The sequence below is a fragment of the Anopheles marshallii genome, chromosome 3 (assembly GCF_943734725.1).
Source record: "Anopheles marshallii chromosome 3, idAnoMarsDA_429_01, whole genome shotgun sequence".
Classification (NCBI taxonomy): Eukaryota; Metazoa; Arthropoda; class Insecta; order Diptera; family Culicidae; genus Anopheles; species Anopheles marshallii.
The window spans coordinates 47157473-47177718 of NC_071327.1; the positions used below are offsets into that span (position 1 = coordinate 47157473).

The 20246-nt window shown below is 42.2% G+C and overlaps 1 protein-coding gene across 3 annotated transcripts; it reads right to left on the bottom strand.

Moving 5' to 3' along the window:
* Positions 1-2329: 2329 nt before the first annotated feature.
* On the bottom strand, positions 2330-10539 carry LOC128711361 (guanine nucleotide-binding protein G(q) subunit alpha). 3 transcript variants are annotated; one of them, XM_053806230.1, is made up of 8 exons: positions 10422-10539; positions 7119-7303; positions 6782-6936; positions 5263-5391; positions 4406-4535; positions 4161-4314; positions 3507-3614; positions 2330-2617 (listed from the first exon to the last, which is right to left on the bottom strand). In XM_053806230.1, exons 1-8 carry the CDS (start codon positions 10537-10539, stop codon positions 2535-2537), a joined length of 1062 nt encoding a protein of 353 aa, XP_053662205.1. In that variant the 3' UTR covers positions 2330-2534. The 3 variants fall into 3 exon arrangements, with proteins under 3 accessions (XP_053662205.1, XP_053662204.1, XP_053662206.1); XM_053806229.1 differs by lacking the exon at positions 5263-5391 and adding an exon at positions 6179-6307; XM_053806231.1 differs by lacking the exons at positions 2330-2617; positions 3507-3614 and adding exons at positions 3075-3157; positions 3933-4040.
* Positions 10540-20246: the final 9707 nt, after the last annotated feature.

Genomic DNA, 20246 nt, shown 5'->3' on the forward strand with positions numbered 1-20246 from the left:
ATTGTGCTAGGCGAAAGAATTGTTTCGAAATAATGATGCAAAGTGCGTTCATGGGTTGTTATCAGATCATCGAGATGAAAATCGGTATATCCACACGTAACGGCAGCTGTGTGTAAAGTTTGCATGTTTTTTTATGTTTTCTATTTGACACTTGTTTCTTCTCTGTTTTGGTTTCATTGGCCAAAATTTGGGAGCATTGACACAATAATAGCAACAAAAAAAAAACATATTCCAACACTTCCACTATCTCTGATGGTAATAATCACATTCAAATAGTGTGGGCATCAATTTTGACGCAAAATCATGATATGAAAAGCGAAACTCGTCTGTTGTTAATTTTAATACGTTTTACAGCGCTACGGCAATTGTTGTTCTGTCCGTCGGTCATCAAACACATATCAGCCGCCTTATTCACTATTATGGCTGTCCGTGATGCGCCTTTGTTGTCCTGTCTGAGTTAAATGATTGCTTACATTTTATTTTATTTCATTTATCTTCTTCTCTTAATTCACAGTCCAATGTTATATTACCTTAATATTCATGCACGTAAAAATTTGCCCATCTTGCGAACCGCGGTTTTCTCTCACTCAACGACACCTAAATGCAATAACTTAATCAAAGGCGGTGCTTTTCCGTTTAAAACTATTCGACAAACTGTTCCGATTGTTATATGGTTACCGTAGTTTTGTTTAATCCTTGGGACATTTCTTCTATTTTGACTGTGTCTGTGATTATCATTATTGCAAAACACAGATTGATTTAGCGAATTCCGATAGACGTGCGATTGGAACGCGAATATGTAAATTATAACAGCAACAAAAAATACAACATACCATTCCTTCCGTCTTCAAATGGAAGAGCATGACTTGCGATACGAACGATCGTAATTCAGCATACATGTAATGCTTATGTTGTTTTAAGGGAATAAATATCGCAATGCACCAAAAGCTATTATTAAGCAAATAATTTGAATATTAATCAGAGGCTGACAAACAAAAGCAAAACGAAATAAAAACATACAAAACCCAACAGAACTGTACCTATCTTGGCTCTTAACTTAAACTTTTTCAGCATCAATTAAATGCATTTTGTTATGCGGAAAAATAAGTAATAACAAAGCTAAAAGAAGCACATTATCAACAGTGATCGAATGATCTATTCAACACAAAGAAACAAAAAAAAAACGAAAAGAATGAATCTGGCGCGGAAAAGCAGTTTTTTTTTTATCGAGCCCAGCAGGAACTGTCAACTAGCAACGTACAATTGGGCGTAAAACGAATTGAACCACGAATTGCTTTGTAAAATGCACATCGAAATATGGTCCTACTGGCAAGGAGATGGCTTCTTCTAGTGAATCATTAATGCGTGCTTTCACCGTAACGGAATTAAATAAGCAAACGTAAGTTTTAACCAACAATATACAGGCAAATCTATACAAATAGTACACTAACAATAAGGATAATCACCATTACATTACATTCTTCGATAAAGATAGTCCAAAGGAAACGTTTGTTTTGCTGCATAAATCTCTTCTTTCTATTATACGCTGTAATGTGTTCGTTGCATTCACGGCGACTACGGCGACTCGTAGTGTTCTCGGTGTGCCCGAACGAAATGTGATTGTAACGTAAGATTACACTGGTGTGCATGTATTTTTGCAGATCACGTAATAATATACACTCAACAGTCAAGGGGGGAGGGGGGGAGGGAGAGGTTGTCGCTCGTTACACAGAATAATTAAAAATATGTTTTAACGTATATTCAGGGGGTATGTGTCTGTGTGTGCGTGTATGAATGTATGCCGAATTTTCGTACAACGTGAGTTTCTCTCGAATTTTACACAAGCAGTAAAAGCAAACATCGAAGCTACGATATCGATTCAATGTGTTCCGTCGCATATAACCCGGAGCCCCGAACATAATACCCACAATATTCGCAAACATCTCTTTCGTTTGCTCCGCAACATTTGACAGATTTGACATTCAGCTAAAGGGTCAATCAATAAAAACGGTGACTATTGCGGTCAGACAAGACAATGGGCGCTTTCGCAGCTGGCGTTACCACCAGCGCCTTATGTGGAAAGGGATTCCGGCTGCACTGTGCAGCGTCGTGTCCGTCTGGCCGTGCTATCCCCTATTGCTACGCACATGTACGTGTTGTTGTAAATGACGATGATGATCGCAATCGTAGTGATGATAATGACGATGACGAAGAATGATGTAGAGGTGTATATAAGGAAACTGCTGCCCGTTTCTTCGATCCAGCTCTATCGTCCGAGAAGATGCCCCTTGGGTGACGGATTTAGCTGGCTGGTTTGACACTTCCGCACATAGATGAAGTAATTGTTGGTTTGTTGGTAACAATGACGATAGAGTTGCAGTAGCATGGCACCAAAGGCGAATAATGATGAAGGGATACCACACCTTTGACGTTAACGAGATCATCGCCAGCGATCGTTCACCATTATGCTTCTGTTGTAATCGGTACCGAAACGCAGGTGCCAATGGCAAGCAAGCACTGTTGCCTCTCCGAGTTCAGACCAGATTGTACTCCTTTAGGTTGGACTGAAGTATCGTGTCCTTGACTGCGGCGAACACAAACCGAATATTTTCGGTGTCTGTAGCGATACCGGGTACGCAGGGAAGAAGAAAGAATAATACATATTAGCCATAAACTACGGACGGTGTACTAAATTGGACAGGATAAAGGAGCATCAATAGGAATGGTAGGAGAAGCAGCAGAAAGAAAAGAACTCAAATTTAAGTGAATTTTGGTTTAACCAACAATCGAACCCTTTATTCGTAATGCGATTTAAAAAACCGTACCGCTCAGCAAAGAGCGGTCGGCATGCGACGTGCGGAAGTATATTATAAATAGGTTTGATTTGCTAAAATTTTCGATTTGCATTTGACTACTGGGAATGCTTTAAAAACTGGCCATCCGTCTGGCCTTGGACACCAAAGAGAAAACAAAATGTACTAGCAACAACGTGGTAATTTTACTAGCCACGTGTGTTTTCGGAACGATTGAACTTTTCGCTATTAAAATGGATGCAATCTTAACGCCTTCGGTGGTTAAGCCAAATTAAATTCCTTCAGAGCAGTTTGCATGATCGTATCCTTTACGGCGCAAAACACGAGCTTGATGTTTTCCGTATCTATTTTAGTACACATGGCGCATACGATCGAGGTTGTTGATTTTTCGTGTCATGTCACAGTCATAGGAGAATGTGCGAAGTAATCCAGTTAAAGAATCGATACAATTTGGTAAGCATTAAATATAGTTAAGAAAAAAAAAACATAAATGATTCAGTAAATTATACCAAAATTAAATTAACTTCAATATTTCGAATTTAAAATCAAACTACAGTATGTATAACTCACATAAAACCCGGATTTACCAAACGAAAGTCAAACTAAATCTAATCACAAAAGCATCTATTAAAATCGATTAAATGGTTATAGTAGAGCGTGGATGAGTGAACAGGATGCAAAATGGGAACTTACCTGTCGCACAAGTGAAATGTGAATAAATTATTTTCTCCGAATCGGGATTTAAGTCTACAAACATGCGAAGTATAAATTCTCTGGCAGCTATTGCATCTCTTTGTGGTCCTGTATATACGTGAAAGATAGGCGAAACGAATGTATGAATGTGGGAGAATCTAACACACTAGCAAACGATCGATGGGTTCAAGCTTGTAAAAACCTGGAATCTAGTCATAAAACAATACGCCATGTTTTGTTTTAAGTACATCAACAGAAACAAAACTATATAATAAGACAGATAATGATCTAAGAGCCACGAGCCATATCCACACACAAGATACTCAACAGTACTATGGCATCGAAGGGCACCGGTCAGCCCCGACAGAGCGATAATAGATAGACTAGCGATTAATGCTACGCTTAAAAATAAAATAACTTCTTGACCTGTGGCGCAAGTGAAATGGGAGTAACACATTCGATCCGGATCGGGATTTTCGCGCAGATAAACTTTCAAAATAAACTCGCGCGCTTTCACGTCATCTAGCTTCGGTCCTTTTTTGGTACGTGGTTGTTAAAGATTTAACAAAGGTTAGTAATTAACGTAATATACATTTGGAAGTGCCGTCTCTGTACGTCACTGAACGCTATACACTAGCGATTGTCTCAACTTACCATCGTACTCGGGGAAGTAATCTACCAAATGCGAATACATGATCTTTTCCTCCAGCAAATCCTTTTTGTTCAAGAACAGAATCACCGACGAATGTTGGAACCATGGATACGTAATAATGGTCTTAAATAAAGCTTTCGATTCTTCCATTCGATTCTGTGTTTGAAGAGGCAGTAGAGATAGTTCCGTTAGAAATTGTGTTGATTGAACAGCGATGTTACGATATTTCGTTTAAAAGTTATCTTACCTCGTTTTCGGATTCGAACAGAATTTGATCGTACTCCGACAGTGCAACCAAGAATATGATTGATGTTACATTCTCAAAACAGTGGATCCATTTCCTTCTTTCAGATCTTTGTCCGCCGACGTCTACCATCCTGCAGGGATTAACCGATAGAAAGAATGCAACGCAAACACGGAAGAAGAAAATACAACATTATTAGTATTGACTGTCTATTCTTTGATCGCCGCTCTCTTCCTTATAGCATATTCGACAGCGAGTTGTTAATAAACAAGCACAGTATAAACAATTATTAAAAGCATGCTATTCGTTTATCCAAAGCACTGCAAACATCTTATACAACATGATATACATATCTTATAAATACATGATTATGAAATCCCACGTTTTGGTGAATGTTTAATAAAAGATGATCAGATGAATGCGCAACACATTACCCTTACCATCCAATGAACGAAACTTAGATAACCTAATGAATGACATGATTCCAAAGCATTTGTTTAGCGTCATATGCTTAAGTATTTACATGAGAGAATAGCCGCTACATATCAGAGGCGATCTCTGAACTGTACATCCAACACATCACCCGGAAACATTATTCGTAAATATGTGTATATATAGGTAGGTAGTTAGAAGAATGCACACTTTAGAACAGTAACTAGGAGCACCACCGGAATGAAAAACGTACCATTTACGCTTAGCTTACAAATGTGTTCACGGCTTTTTTCACCATTCCACCCGAAAAACAGTACACATCTAGCAGTTTTATAATATACACAATAACACACACACTACCGATCGTACATCGATCGACAGCGTTAAAGGTGAGCATAGGAAACGGACGAATAATTTATTTTGCATACCTAAAGATGATGCTATCCAAATCGAATGGATACTCTAAAATGCCCGTTGTCGGTGCCCTAGCTCTTAGAATATCTTGCTCCGTTGGGAGAAAATCTTCCTGTTCGATACGTGCCAAATCGCTTAAGTAACTGGATAAAGAATGGGTGACGGAATTAGAATGGACCATAATAAATAAATATAATTTCGCATACACAATCGGCATTACAATTAGTTCTGTTCTTGGGAATTGAAATTTGCATTCAACGAATTATGATTTTTGTTCATTAAAACTTCGTACAGCGCAAACCGACTATGTAAATATGGTTTTTTGCTCTGTTTTCCATTTTTCTCATAACTACCAGATCGTACACATGTACATTCTCGCAAAAAAATATCATCAAAAAATATCGGTACAACCGCACCGGAATGGTGTGTAAAACATAGTGGTTTTGCACTGGCTTTACATAAAACTTCTAAAACTTTCATTTCAAGTGCGCAGTTAAACTAATAATTTGTTAAACCATGCAAGCGGATTATGTAAAAGCGTGAACGTTAAAAGTAACTTCACCGTGATCATTGACACGTGTGTGTAAATGGGAGTGTTGTTTTTGTGCGAATGCACTTCTTTTGCATTACAAATATTGGAATACTGAAGATATAACATAATCGAGGAAGCAAACAGAAACGAACCGTTAAACCGGCCATTGCAAAAGTGTTAGGAAGTAAGGAGTGTGATTATTTAAAAGAACAACAACAACAAATATCATAACCCAACCGACCGCAATGGACGAATTTCACTGCGCATGCAAACTTAAGAAGACACAAAAATGAAAAAAAGACGTGAAACGACAGATAGACAGAGAAGTAACAAGGAGAGAGAAAGATTAAATCTTTTTTTGTAATTAAAAAGCCTTCTCTAGTCCATCAAAACTCTACCTAAACCGGATCTCTTCCAGATCGAAGGGATACTCGATAATGCCGGTCGTGGGTACACGCACTCTCAGAATGTCCTGCTCCGTTGGAAGATAGTTTGTTGCCGCGACACGATCGATCTCCATAAGGTAACTGAACGGCGAAAGGAGGATGACAAAGGAGGATCAGTATAAATGGTAAACAGTTGTAAATGGAGTACTGCATCGCTTTTTTGTTGTTGTTGTTGGTCCTAATATTTTCATTACTCCTAATTATTGTTGAACAAAAAAGGAATTTGTATATGATGTGTCTTGAATGCTAATATAATTAATAAAAACAATTGGGTTAATGAAGCCCAATCAAAAATAAATGCATTGCTTTCTATACTTAATGGAAAACAAAATCACCTTATAAACACCAATAACTCAATTCAAATTAATCGCAAAACAAATGAAAGGTGTTGTTTGGCAAAACATAGCTTCATTCACAGATTGATCATACTGAAATGATCTCTGCGTTACGTAAAATTTGTCATGATTCATTATTAATCTCAACGGGGGAAAAAACAACAGAACTAAAAGTCTTTTCGCTGGTTAGCGGATCAACAACATTGGCAACTACACATACTATTTGGCGGAATCTGTTAGCTGATACTCTCTCCTTCGGTCGTAACATTCCTGGATGCCCGCATCGGCCCATAAGTCTTTGATTGCTTGAACGTATGGCGGTTCGAATGTGGTCACTGTTTCGAAGTCTACGCTTCGTATTAGCTCGGCATGCTCCTACAATGAAAGACAGTGAAATGATAGCGATTACTATTGCATCACAGGCAGGCATCGCACGTAATCGGATCTACCCCCTTTTGTTGGACAGAGGGAGAGAAAGATACCGGAGTAGCGTGTTGCGGATGATCAAGTTTGTGCCACTCAACCGTACCCGCAGCAGCACCGTCGTGAGTACTTACGATATTTGCCGGATCACTGTACAGTATCTTCAGCAGATCCATCGCTCGTATCATTGACTGCATCGCCATGAAGATGTTTTGGTATACTAGTTTGATGAAGCCCCGCTTGTCCTCGTCCGAGTAGCCGCTGCCGTGAATAATACGCATCTGCTTGATGAATGTTGATTTACCCGATTCACCAGTACCTGCGAAAGCAGACGAATAAGATAGAGCCGATCAGAACACATCCATCATTGTACGTTGATTAGCTGCTTCGACAAAGGCAATCGTTCCGGTTTGGCGGTGGTGTTGTTTGACCGAACCCCGTTGTATGTGATAGCAGACGTAGAGACGATCGTGTGGTCAGAACGATCTGAAGCACGTGTCATTGAAAACCTTTCGCAACCACGAACCAAAACATAAAACAGCTAGTCATCAGCGGCCATCTTATCAGTTTGAAACGCTTAAAAGAGTTCCCTATCCCGGTGAAGCAAAAGACAACATTATAATGCTATAAACTTACTGGCATTGGACGAGTAATGTCGATACTTTTTTTTATATTCGGCCTCAAAAAATAGCTAACTGATAGCAATGTTACTAAAATTATACATTTATTTATATATTACAATGTGCAGTAATAAGCAAAATGATCCACCCGTATCTTGATTGTTACCGACCCTGGATGGGAAACTGGATTTGAATCGTTTATTCTTCTTTTTCTTAACCAGCACAACAACCTCAAGAGGTCTAAGGGCTGCCTTTTCTGACCTACAGAGGATTGATGGGATGGGATTTTGGACCAGTACTATCGTGCGAAATTGTAAAATTACTCCTACGAAATTTATGCAATGCTTAATACTGACAGTATCATAAAATATTACTATATTTTGTCCCGTAAAATGTGTTATAGCCTGGTGAATGATATGTAACGCGTGCATTACACATTAGAAGTGGAAACAAGATCTAGTACAATGCTAAAATTTTCACCTCGACAGTATCGACATTGGTCACCTACAGCTACAACCCAGAATTGAAGTGTCACTTTTGACTAGTGCATTTGCAGCTCAATGTACAACGGACGAGCGACAATAACCACGATATGTTGACGATGAAAACATACGGCTCTGAAGGCTAGGGGACACAGTACCGTGTGGAGATATTAAATAGCAGACGGTCAACGATGCTTCCACATCGCAAAACGTACGGCTGAACGATTAGCGTAATGTGCATTTAGCTAGTTATACGCTAATGATTTGTTTGCTCTCGTATTGTTGGCCTAGCCACCTTAAGGCTTCGCTCTACCCTTCGGCAGTACGGGGCTTGACACCGTTTCCTGCCTGATTGCTTCCTTCGTTAGTGCGATGAAGTGGGGGTTTCCCATCGACCGAGTTGTCTATGGTGTTTTTTTTATCTATATCTGTTAAAAAATCAATCGAAATACGAAAAACAACCAGCAAGGGATTGAGTTCTTCTCGTAAGACCGTATGCAATATCGGGTACCGGTGTAATATTTGTCCCTGTTAGCAACTATTCTAATCATAACTCATTATGCTCTCTATGGAAAATGGGATGGATAAAATCGACTGCACCTACATATGCACACACCCACACACCTGCACGAAGAGACACAAATTAACGTGTCAGCTAGTGGCATACATCATGACAAGAGGAAATTGCCCATCGAAGAGTCATTCATGAATCCCCGTCATTCACCCACAAGTATTGGGGCAGCAGCATGGTAGGAGCCTGAATGAAATTAGCTAGCTATAGGTTCGTTCCGGGCTTTTGTCCTTAAGGTGCATGGCGTGCGTTCACCGATAGGTGGTGAAATAATTAAACTCTACGATTAAGCTCTCCCTTTGGCTCCCGGCATTATCAATGCGCTTGGTGGGTAAAGCTAACGAGTAATGATGGTAATATAAGACTTTTTCACATATTATTTTATCTTTTCTTTTTACAGAACAGTTTCGTGAACATGGACTTCCCTTGACTTCCAAACCGGAAAAATACGTATTGACCAGCATTATAAGAGAACGGGCCTCACTTCCTTCCTTTCTTACTCTTTTTTCGGGATTGATGTGAATGGACGTGAGAACCAAGGTGGTGGAAATTTGGTTAAAATACACACACACACATGCACATACTCTGACCTGAGCGATCGAACGCGAGAAGAGAAAGAATGAGCGTGATTTTAGAAGAACGGTTTGAATCAATGACAGCAGATACCCCAAAAAGGACCCCCCCCCCCCCCTTCCCCCCCTCTCCAAATTGCAATGTATGTATGGCGGTATCCGTTGTGGGCGCATGCGCTTCTCGAACCGGTGAGCGATCTTCCCTTCTAACAACACCACGCGCGTCACCTCCAACCTCATTTTCCCGTTGGGTGTGTGCGCACGTTTGTGTGTGTGTGTGTCCTCGTGTATATCTTATTCTGTACGCTTTTCCATGCATGCGCCTCCATATCGTTGCTCCACAAAAAATGTATAAACGGAAGTGAAAAGAGCGATTCGTTGCAAAATAATGCTCATTCGCTCACCATTCACTTTCAGCAATTGTTTCAAGCTAAGGCGCTACACCTTTGCTAGAGTAAATTAATGGTTGATGATATTTAAAAAAAGCGAAATAAAACTGTCATTTGATGCGTGAACAAGGGGAAAAGGAAACTATAAGCAGCTTCAAATCACAATTGCTTTTCTTTAAACTAAAAAGCTATTTTTCATATATCTCCTTGCTGAGAAATTTACAATCATAATCAATTAGTTAGACAATCACATCAAAAGTAATAAAAACCTATTTTGTCCTTTCGAAACACGTACCCACTGGAATAATTTCCCTAGTGAGAAGTGAGATGAAAAAATATAATACGCTTGGTGAGAAACGCCAGCAATTTAACTCACAGTAAATCTCTCATGCCAGCTATTACAACAGAGCGCGCGGGCAGGAATAGAGAATTGCATTGTTTCGTACATATACCAGCTTATCTTCGGGCAGGAATTAATGCCCGATAAATAAAAACCTAAAAAAACTATAAACCAAAAATCGAAATCGATTAAAAATTGTACAAAGAAGAAATTCTTCCCATGGATTGCTCTTCTCTGTAGAGCAAAAAATAAATACTATCCAGCCGAAACATAATCATGTAGAGCGTGTGGCCTAAAACAATTCAAGAAAATAAAATCTCGCTTAAAGAAAAATGTGAGCACCCGATCCGGAACTTCTCTACCACCAGCGATCTCACATGGAGGCGCCTGGTCCGTGGAACATTTACGTGCTAAGTATTACTTTTTCCACCAGAGTTACTACGGGCGGCGGCAATTAACTTACCCAGCAATAACAGCTTCAGCTCTCGCCTCGCATCCCGTTTGTCTCGTCGCAGCTGCCGCTCAATCTCCTGATTGATGCGCTTTTGCTCTTTGGCTTCCTCGGACAGGCAGCACTCCATGCTGGCGAGATTGGATCGCGCTTCCGGCGGCTTCCGTTATCCTTGGTTGGTATGACTTTTTTGTTGTTGTTGCTGTTGTGTTGTATTTATTGCAGTACGGCGTGGCGGTTTCGGTACGTCTTAAGCTCTCACTTCACAATGGTCGAAACGCGTCAGATCAACACACAACACTGGTTGCAGCACAATATTATTTCTTCAACTTCAACAAGCGTATTCTCCCACGATATGATCACCACCGATTCACAGTGGAAAGGATTCACTTTTGGTTTCGAGGAGGAATTTGTTGTTGCTGTCTCCTTCAAACACGGTGTAATTTTCCGCGTTGTTCCGCACTGTCGTTGCCGCGTTTTACACGCGTGAGTACTGGCTATCCCGACATAAAACCACCTACCGCATCACACCACTGCCTGGTGGTCGCGTATATTATTGCACTAATTCAATTATCACAATATGCCACTACCCACACCACCTGTGATGGTTGTACTCCACCGTTAGCGCAAGTGGTGGTTGTGATGTCGAAGAGGGATGTATGATTTTTCCGACCGTAAAGCTACCGGAGATTCTCACAATCTCGGATCACACTTCCTGGAGGCACTCCACGCACACATACGCACACATATTTCACTTCCAACCGATCGACGTAGAACACACGGCCAGCGTGCAATCAAAGGGGCGAAGTTCGTCGGTTGTGGTTTTTTTTATGTATCTCCGGCCTTCGTCTTAGTTGTACCACCGTCTTGTTTCTTCTTGGCTCCGTGCATGCGTGCGTGTGTCTGTGTGTATGTCCCGGGTGCCTGTGACAGTGCTACCGTAGCAAGCGAACAGAAGTGCACCGGTGAAGAGGAAGATTCATCAAACGGGCTCCACGCGACAACAGAAACGATAACCAAACGTAAAACTATATCGTTAGAGAAAATAAAGTAACAAGAAGGAAATGTAAGCGACAATGATTCACCGGAGACGATGGGCAATAAACGTAAGGAACGGATGATGGGTACAACGCTTAAAGCAAGCCGTTGCCTATCAGCAACCCCTAGTTAAAAGAGTAGGCCTTCCATAGATGATGAGTTGAGCAAACGGAAAGATGACAGATGCAGGTGAGATGGTGAAACGTCAAAAAATGACCAATCTAACCGAACGGAGGAAACAACCGAACAAAACCAAACTGAAGAAGGTTAGGAGCAGCAAAACCAAGATACAGTAACTGAGCCAACTGAACCGCGATGCCGCCGTCACTGCTTGCTGCAGACAGCACTGCAAAATTTGCGATTGGATTATATTCCTAACGGACAACGACGCGATTTGTGTGCTAAAAAAAACAGACGGATCCACCGCTACACTATTGCTGTTGATGCCGTTTCAATTACGCTTACTCCGAAAAGCCAGAACCACACAGAAATGAAATGTCCATTAGCGAGGTACTTTTGGTGGTTTTTGTGTGTAAAATTTTCTTCACGATGTACACGGCTCACCGAGCGAATGGCCTTTCTGTATCACTGTCGCATCTATCACTCACTATCCAGCACGAGCACGGGCACGACAAGCGAGGTCTGAACAGGCACCTGCCGCTAGCATACGTTTACATCCTCCACTGGTGTACTGCAGCTGAGGAAAGGGAAAATCAAGTCCAAAAAATCCATCACTTAAAATCACCCACGGTACAGACAGGGCTGAGCAAGAGGCTGTATGATCTTGGTTTTGGAACGGATTTTCAAGTGTTCTCGAGAGTGCGGGCGAGATGATCGTTGTGAACAATCTACCCTACTGAGATGAATGCTGAGCAACACCTAATTTTGCACGCATTCTTACACTTTCAATCGAATGCAGCGTGGCGCACCATCAAACCAAACACGCAGAGGGAACACAACAAGAGCGCTGGCAGAACACAGTCCGTCGATGACACCAAGCAGGTACGTACTGGAAGTTGTCGCGATTCGCGATGCTCTTTTATAGGCTTCCTTCTACAAATTAAAATGCATCGATTATTGAGTTGTGCCTGCGGTGTTCTGACGACACACGCGGTTTCACAGGCGTTAGACGAACTGTCCTTCCCTTGTGGGGTGCCGTCCGGGACAGGACCACGGACACTATGGCTTTTCCATCCCCAAAACCCATGCATGCACACACATAACCGTCCCCAAGGAGGTGTGTGGTGTGATCGTAGCACGAATCGTATCTATCGCCCGAAGGAAGGTCAACATTAGCGCGAATAGAGCATTGTTGAGGGCTTTCGTGGGTCTTCCTTTACTGGGCAAAAAAAAAGGCCACAAACATATTACCATGCACCTCCGCTCCATAAGTTGTGTATGGCTGATTTTCTTTTAGTGTGTGTCATAAACGTGAGTGGCCAAGAGTTTTCACTTTTTCGTTGGAAATAGCGTGGTTGACTTTTCCGGAAAGAGGGGCTGACAATGGACAGTAGCAGTGGGCACCACTTTGGCTCCCTGGTATAGCCCCCCCCATCCCATTGTAGAGGGGGAATCTTATGGGGTCCTCCAATCGTGCACGTTTGGAACAGAAGATTTAATTTAATTATGCACACTTCCTGTGTTTGGTTCCTTCCACAAACTGTTAGCACGCTTGCACGTGACCGAGACCAACCTGGCCTGGCCTTCTATCAAAATCCTTCGAAAGTGGATTAAGATACTGCCCCTATATGACAGGCATGTGTGTACAATTTGACATCAAACCTGCCTGACAATACTGCTCATTGTGCAATGATCGTTTTTGGGTTAGACGCGTTTGTATGGACGTTTCAGAGTCCTGAACGGGTATTGATTTAAACGTGGCGACGATACCCATACCTTACGCAACTACCATTCTTCGAGATTGCACAGGATGGCTGTTATGCCAGAAACCGACCTTCCGTCGGACGGACAGTGACTTACACTCTACTGACGATTGATAGCGACGCCCAAAGGGAACGCAGCGAAACAAATCCATTAGGAGAATGTTTCTTAATTGCATCGATCGAATAGATCCGAAATGAGAAAAAAAATCGATTGGGTGATTTATTATTCAACCCATGCTGTTGGAGTTATTTAGTTGCAACATTTACTTGCCGCATACGCAATCTAACTTCATAATGTTAAAACTGTGATAGAAACTTCATTTTAGAATAATTTACAGCTTTACCGAGGAACGGTTTAAGCTAAACAGGAAGAAATAAATATTTACCAACCACATAGCTATCAGCTGTTATACATTAGTGTTAGTGAGCTTAAGAATACTTTCAAAAAGATTCATATGAACCTTTAGAGAGGAGTCATTACAGTCTGTGGAAACTTCTGTACTCAAAACACCTGTCCCAACGCACGAAACAGACTGTATAGGACCTATATAATTCCAGTACTCACATACACCTCTGAGATATGGGCTTTGTTCAATACTGATGAAACCCTCTTGGCCACATATGACCGGAAGATGCCCAGAAAGATTTTTGACCCCGTTTGTGTGGAAGGTTAATGGAGGAGGCACTACAATGACGGGGTCTACGACGTACAGTGGATTAGACTCGTCAGCTGCCGGTGGGCTGATCATGTCATGAGAATGACACCGGATGTCCCAGCCCGTAAATTTCATTTAGTTCATCCACATGGACAGAGTAGGAGTAGGGTGGTAGCCCAATTGTGGTGGAATGATTATAGATACATCAATGATTAAGAAACGATCGTATAAGTGATCGCAAATTGATTAGCAAACCACTTCAAATTATACGATTTCACGCTTGTGGATGGATAAGTGTTAGCTTACAAAATGGTTGATTCTGGATACTTCGGAAGATTTTCCTCTTCTTTAGCAGTACAACAACCTCAACCTATTCCCGAATTAGTGTGCAAAATTACATCATGTCAACCTATTCCCGAATTAGTGTGTAAAATTACAAAACCTCTATCTTCAGATACCTTCATAGTGTTACATATCTCACATAATCGCAATATCTGATCGTACCATTTGGTGCACTTTTGTTACCATTCCCGAAACAATGCTCGATTTTGGACGAACTTTGTGTATGGAATCTTCGGCGTGCTGCAAGACCGTGTTTCAGGTCTGCATACCAAGTTGATTTTACTGGTGTTGGTACCCCATGAAGTCTTCGCACTCCAATTTACTAACTATTTTTCAAAGCACGATAAAAAAAAACAGTTATCGTCATTCAATTGACACCATTTTTGTTCCATAAGTTTTGAAACTTTGTTTGCAACAGAAAACAGATGGAGGAAAATTAAGAGAAGAATGCATCAGACATGGGACTCATTAAACTGTCTGTTAATGATCGACGATATTGGATTGTTGAAAATTACACGCAATTACAGGGCCTCCAAACCCTCAAGACAAATATACTACAAACGAAAATCCTCCACATAATCAAACACTCTGTTCCTCGTATTGATTCCTCTCGGCGACTCCTAAAACATAAAAGGAACTGTGAGTATAACCCGGATAACTGACTCTATTATTTTTACATTAATTGCAGTTTATAACAGGAGTCAGCTTGCATCGTCTGTTACGAAAGTTACATTTCATTATGGTAAAGGCATTTCTCGATCAAGGGAAATGTGCTTTCACGATCAAGAAAATTATTCGTATCTGAAGACGACACACATATACACACGCGAACACCAACGCCTGTTCCAGTCACTGTTCTCTTTCGCATGCACACAGGGCTCACGAAAGCGGGGAAAACAATTTCCACCGCAAAAGCAAACACACTCGACAGTGACAAGGTGGCGGTACCGTATTCGCCTCGTAGCAGATCTTATGGAACGCATGGTTTGGGAAAACGAGGCGTCCAGGTGATGCGACGAGGTGCAGCACTGGTAAATCTGAGACGCGCTCTGGTTCTTACTCAATTCACTGTCACCTACGGTGGAACCAGGCACTCTCTTGCTCTCGTTGAAAATATCCAGAGACTATCATCGCCTTCAGGGACTGGCTTTGGGTCGGTATGCGCGTTTTACATCATTGATTTATTTTATCGGGCGAGGCAGATTTTCATCTCATTCATGTTCTCCTCTGCCTGGCTGGACACGCGCGCACTCTCTTGCTTTCGCTTGCTCTGCTTGATAGGTAGCCACCCTTGGAATGATTCCAAGTTTCGTGATACATTTTTTTTGTTTTCAACACTATCTTCCCTATTTTGCTATTGTCGCGAGTATCTTTTTTTGTCTTTTTAGAAATATCCTTCAACGAGTGGTCCTTTTCAATTATCATTTTTAAGCACCACAGGTATCTTTTTCGGCACCTTTTTAACATCGAAACAAAAAAAATACATCCAATGTTCACACTGTACCATTTTACCCAGAGCAATCAATGTTCCGGTGTTGTCATCTCATCTCACTTTGCAAACACCTCACCTAAATTCACGGCACGGTAAAACTCACGTTCGCTCTATTCTGTGACTCATTGGAAAAGGATGCGCAATCATCTTTACTGCAAGATCGTAGCAAAACCATGCATAATGTGCCGTTTGTCTTATAATGATGAACAACTATTTCTGTGGGCACCCCATTTTCTGCATTGCTGCTCCGAGGGATGAACGATATTCGTTGTCCAAAAAAGTTACTTTTCTCACTCACTCTCACTCTCCTCGCACTCTCACATCTCATCTCATCTCACTTCCAAAACCAAGATCCGAGGAAATGACAAGCTGATCCCATCGACCTCTACCTACTGCTACTACCACTACTACTACAACTGACTGCATCATCCTCTTCACGACATTTGCACGGGAAAAGAGTGGAAAGATGCTGCCGAATATTACACCCTGCCTTTTTACGGGCTTGGTATGGATAGAGAGAATTCAGCTTTTCTTACATTTTGCTACCGCCAACTTGATTGCACTTATTTCGGGTGTTTAATTTGACACCACCATCATCCGAGCAGCGCAGCCTGTAGGACGATCCCTTCTCGGTACACCTTCTCTCCCTCCGCGACCAATTCACTTTTGCACACTTTTCATCTCACTTGCGTCGCGCAACTGAGAATCATCCTTGCCTCACCACGGCGACAGACTGGAGTCGGCCGATCACAGTGCGGATTTTGCCACCCCGCCCTTGTGTGTATTTTCGCGTAGCTTTTCCTCGCACCACGTATAAGCTGCCGTTGCACTTTTTCTTCTTCCCCCTGCGAGCAGGCGCAACCGTACTGTCCCACACTCCCGGATGGATCGGGGATGGGATGAGCAGCAGGGGACTGGATGAACCGTTTGACCGTGGCCGTGCGTGCCTGCCGCACACACAGGGTCGTAAAAACGGATAGACAAAGATGGTACCGGGAGCACGCATTCACGTACACCACGGCAAGAGCGCTGCTATCGACATACACGGGAATACGCGCACGGTTCTTCAATCGGCCATTAAGATGACGCGTTCGTCGTCTTGCAGGGCCTCGGCAGATCGGCGGTTCTATGTTTTTGCACAGCTACGGGGCGTGAGGGCTCCGCTAACACACCGCACACACGAACGCAACTGCTTCCCGGACAGCTCGACCGGATGCTCTTTTCCGGTTCGATTTCGTTTGTGAAGGCAGGCCAAAATCGTCACCGTTTTCTTTTACCGTGAAAAGAAAAGACTTTTTCTTAGCTGCTTTTTCTGCGCTCTTTGACTAGTGTTGTGCACCACGAAGGGAACGTTGCAATCCCATCCAACTTCGAAAACGGTCAGTTCTGAAAATCCATTCAACCGCTCCGGGAATGGTGAGCTCCAACCTACCCAAATAACTATTTTCTGCAGAGTTAAAACCTGGAGCAGTAGTTTTTTGCGGTGTTCAATTTACTGGACCATGTTGGCTTCCCTATTGGCAGGCGAGCTGTCAAATCGTATAGAAACCGTTCCAGCTGTAATGTCCTGCAGAACCATGACCGGTCATGTACCATTGTTCAGATCCCGGAAACGTCAAAAATGTACCTACAAATGTTAATCTGTCAATTGGGCATGACAGCTTGCTGCGCAACTGTCATGCTAAAAGAACATTCGATCGTTGTCGAGACAATATCGTCCGCCTTCCGTTCTTGCATTCTTCCGTTTTTCCGTTTTTTGTGTTCTTCCGTTCGGTGTAGCCAGTGACATTATTAATACGAAAAAATAATAAAAAACCACCGCAGTTAGTAAAAAAAATCTGTGATTGTCGAAATAAGCGTAAAAATATCAATTAACAATGTGTGTCGTAACGTGAAAAGAAAAAATCGATCATTGAATACTACATATAAACGATATTATAAAGGGAATTTGAGATACGCGAAAATTCCAGTAGCGCAAATTTTCTTTGGCACGCATTGTTATGGTCTACAGTCTGGACGCTCCGGGACTGCTCCGGGTTTTAACTCTGCAGAAAATAGTTATTTGGGTAGGTTGGAGCTCACCATTCCCGGAGCGGTTGAATGGATTTTCAGAACTGACCGTTTTCGAAGTTGGATGGGATTGCAACGTTCCCTTCGTGGTGCACAACACTAGTCAAAGAGCGCAGCTAAAGCAGCTAAGAAAAAGTCTTTTCATTTCATGGTAAAAGAAAACGGTGACGATTGTGGCCTGCCTTCACAAACGAAATCGAACATCCGGTCGAGCTGTCCGGGAAGCAGTTGCGTTCGTGTGTGCGGTGTGTTAGCGGAGCCCTCACGCCCCGTAGCTGAGCAAAAACATAGAACCGCCGATCTGCCGAGACCCGGCAAGACGACGAACGCGTCATCTTGATGGCCGATTGAAGAACCGTGCGCGTATTCCCGTGCGTGTCGATAGCAGCGCTCTTGCCGTGGTGTACGTGAATGCGTGCTCCCGGTACCATCTTTGTCTCTCCGTTTTTACGACCACGGTCACGGTCAAACGGTGCACCCAGTCCCCTGCTGCTCATCCCGTCATCCCCGATCCATCCGGGAGTGTGTCGCGTAGGAAAAGAAAGAGTACCGAGAAGGGATCGTCCTTCAGGCTACGTTGCTCCGATGATGATGTTGTCAAATTAAACACTTGAAATAAGTGCAATCGTGTTGGCGGTTGCAAAATGTAAGTAAAGCTGAATTTTTGCAATCCATACCAAGCTTTTCTTCTGTGTAAGCTATTCCTACGGCATTACTGGGGTATTCAGATTCTTAGGCTCCCTTTTCTAGGTACTCCGCCGTTTTGAACGCCTAAGGAGTCTTCTTTTTCTTTTTCTTTATCGGCAACACAACCTCAAGAGGTCTAAGCTTGACATTTCTGGCTTTCTGTAACTGTATTTACCCGTAGCTGGATAGTCAGTCCTGTCTACTGGGGGGATTAGTCCAGATGTGATTTCGGTCCGGTTCGTTCGTGTGAAGACCGGCGTCGCTACCATCATGCCCCAGGAGTCTAACTACCTCTTATTTCAATTAGGCCGGCAGCTAATGGCCATATGCCCTGCCATACCAAGCTCGCAAAGGGCAGAGTGTAATATTGGTCACCATCTCACTATTTTCCCGTTTAGTCGATGGAATCTACTTGTCATTTTTTCGAATCTTTATTTTGGATGATAGCGATGGTAACATGAGCGATGTTTGCTTAATTTTTACTAATCCATCTAAGGAAAACTTTGTTAACCAGTAAGTTCGATTAAGTTGTGAATAATACCTGCATTAACGTGTAAATTCGAATGACAGGATACCCCGTTGACATTAATATGACGTATGCAAATATGCACCAGCAGATGAGAGTGCTAAAGTGAGAAAATAACGTTTTGGTTGGACAGCGAATATCGTTCATCTCTCGGAACAGCAATGCAGAAAATGCAGAAAGCCGGACCGTGAATTAAGTGCTGAAAACAAAAAAAATGTATCACGAAATTTGGAACCATTCCAAGGGTGGCTACCTATTTAGCAGAGCAAGCGAAAGCAAAAGAGTGCGCGCTTGTCCAGCCAGTCAAAGGAGGACATGAATGAGATGAAAATCTGCCTCGCCCGATAAAATACATCAATGATGAAAAACGCACATACCGACCCAAAGCCGGTCCCAGTAGGCGATGATAGTCTCTGGATATTTTCAGCGAGAGCAAGAGAGTGTCTGGTTGTGGAAATTGTTTCCCTCGCTTTCGTGAGCCTTGTGTGCATGCGAAATAGAACATTGACTATTTCATCTTCACGTACAAATAATTTTCCTGATCGCATTTAAGATAAGCAACGACACAGAAGGGTTAAAAATAAAATACCAGTGTGAAAGAAACTATTTGCCGCCAGTTTCATTACCAGTTGTTTATGGGTCGTCGAATTCGGAAGACCATCATCAGATTGAAATGGGATGAGGTTATGAAATATTGTCTGTCGATATGTCACTGATCTTTTGCATCATCAAGTTTCACTGAATATACAGCACTCCGCACAATATCAGTATTCAGCATCGGCTCATCAGTATCCATCTGTAGTTGTAACAGTTGCTGCAATGATAGGATTTCGATAATAGTTATCTAATCAATTTTAATTTCATATTATCTTAGGATCACAATCTCCATATTTACCGTGTCCAACAAGGATCGGTTGGCCTACAAATGTGACAAACAACGCACGCTGGACGTTTTATTTGGTGCCTGCGGGTGACTTACAAACGGTGATAAGTTTTATCAGTATCTGAGCCAAATGAAATTAGTGGAAAAATGCCCAGAGTATCAGGATATTGCTTGCAGCAACAGGCAGTTGGACGGTAAAATTAATAGGCGTACGTACTACGTACGCCATCAATGAGTCGTAACAAATCGGGAATTTGACT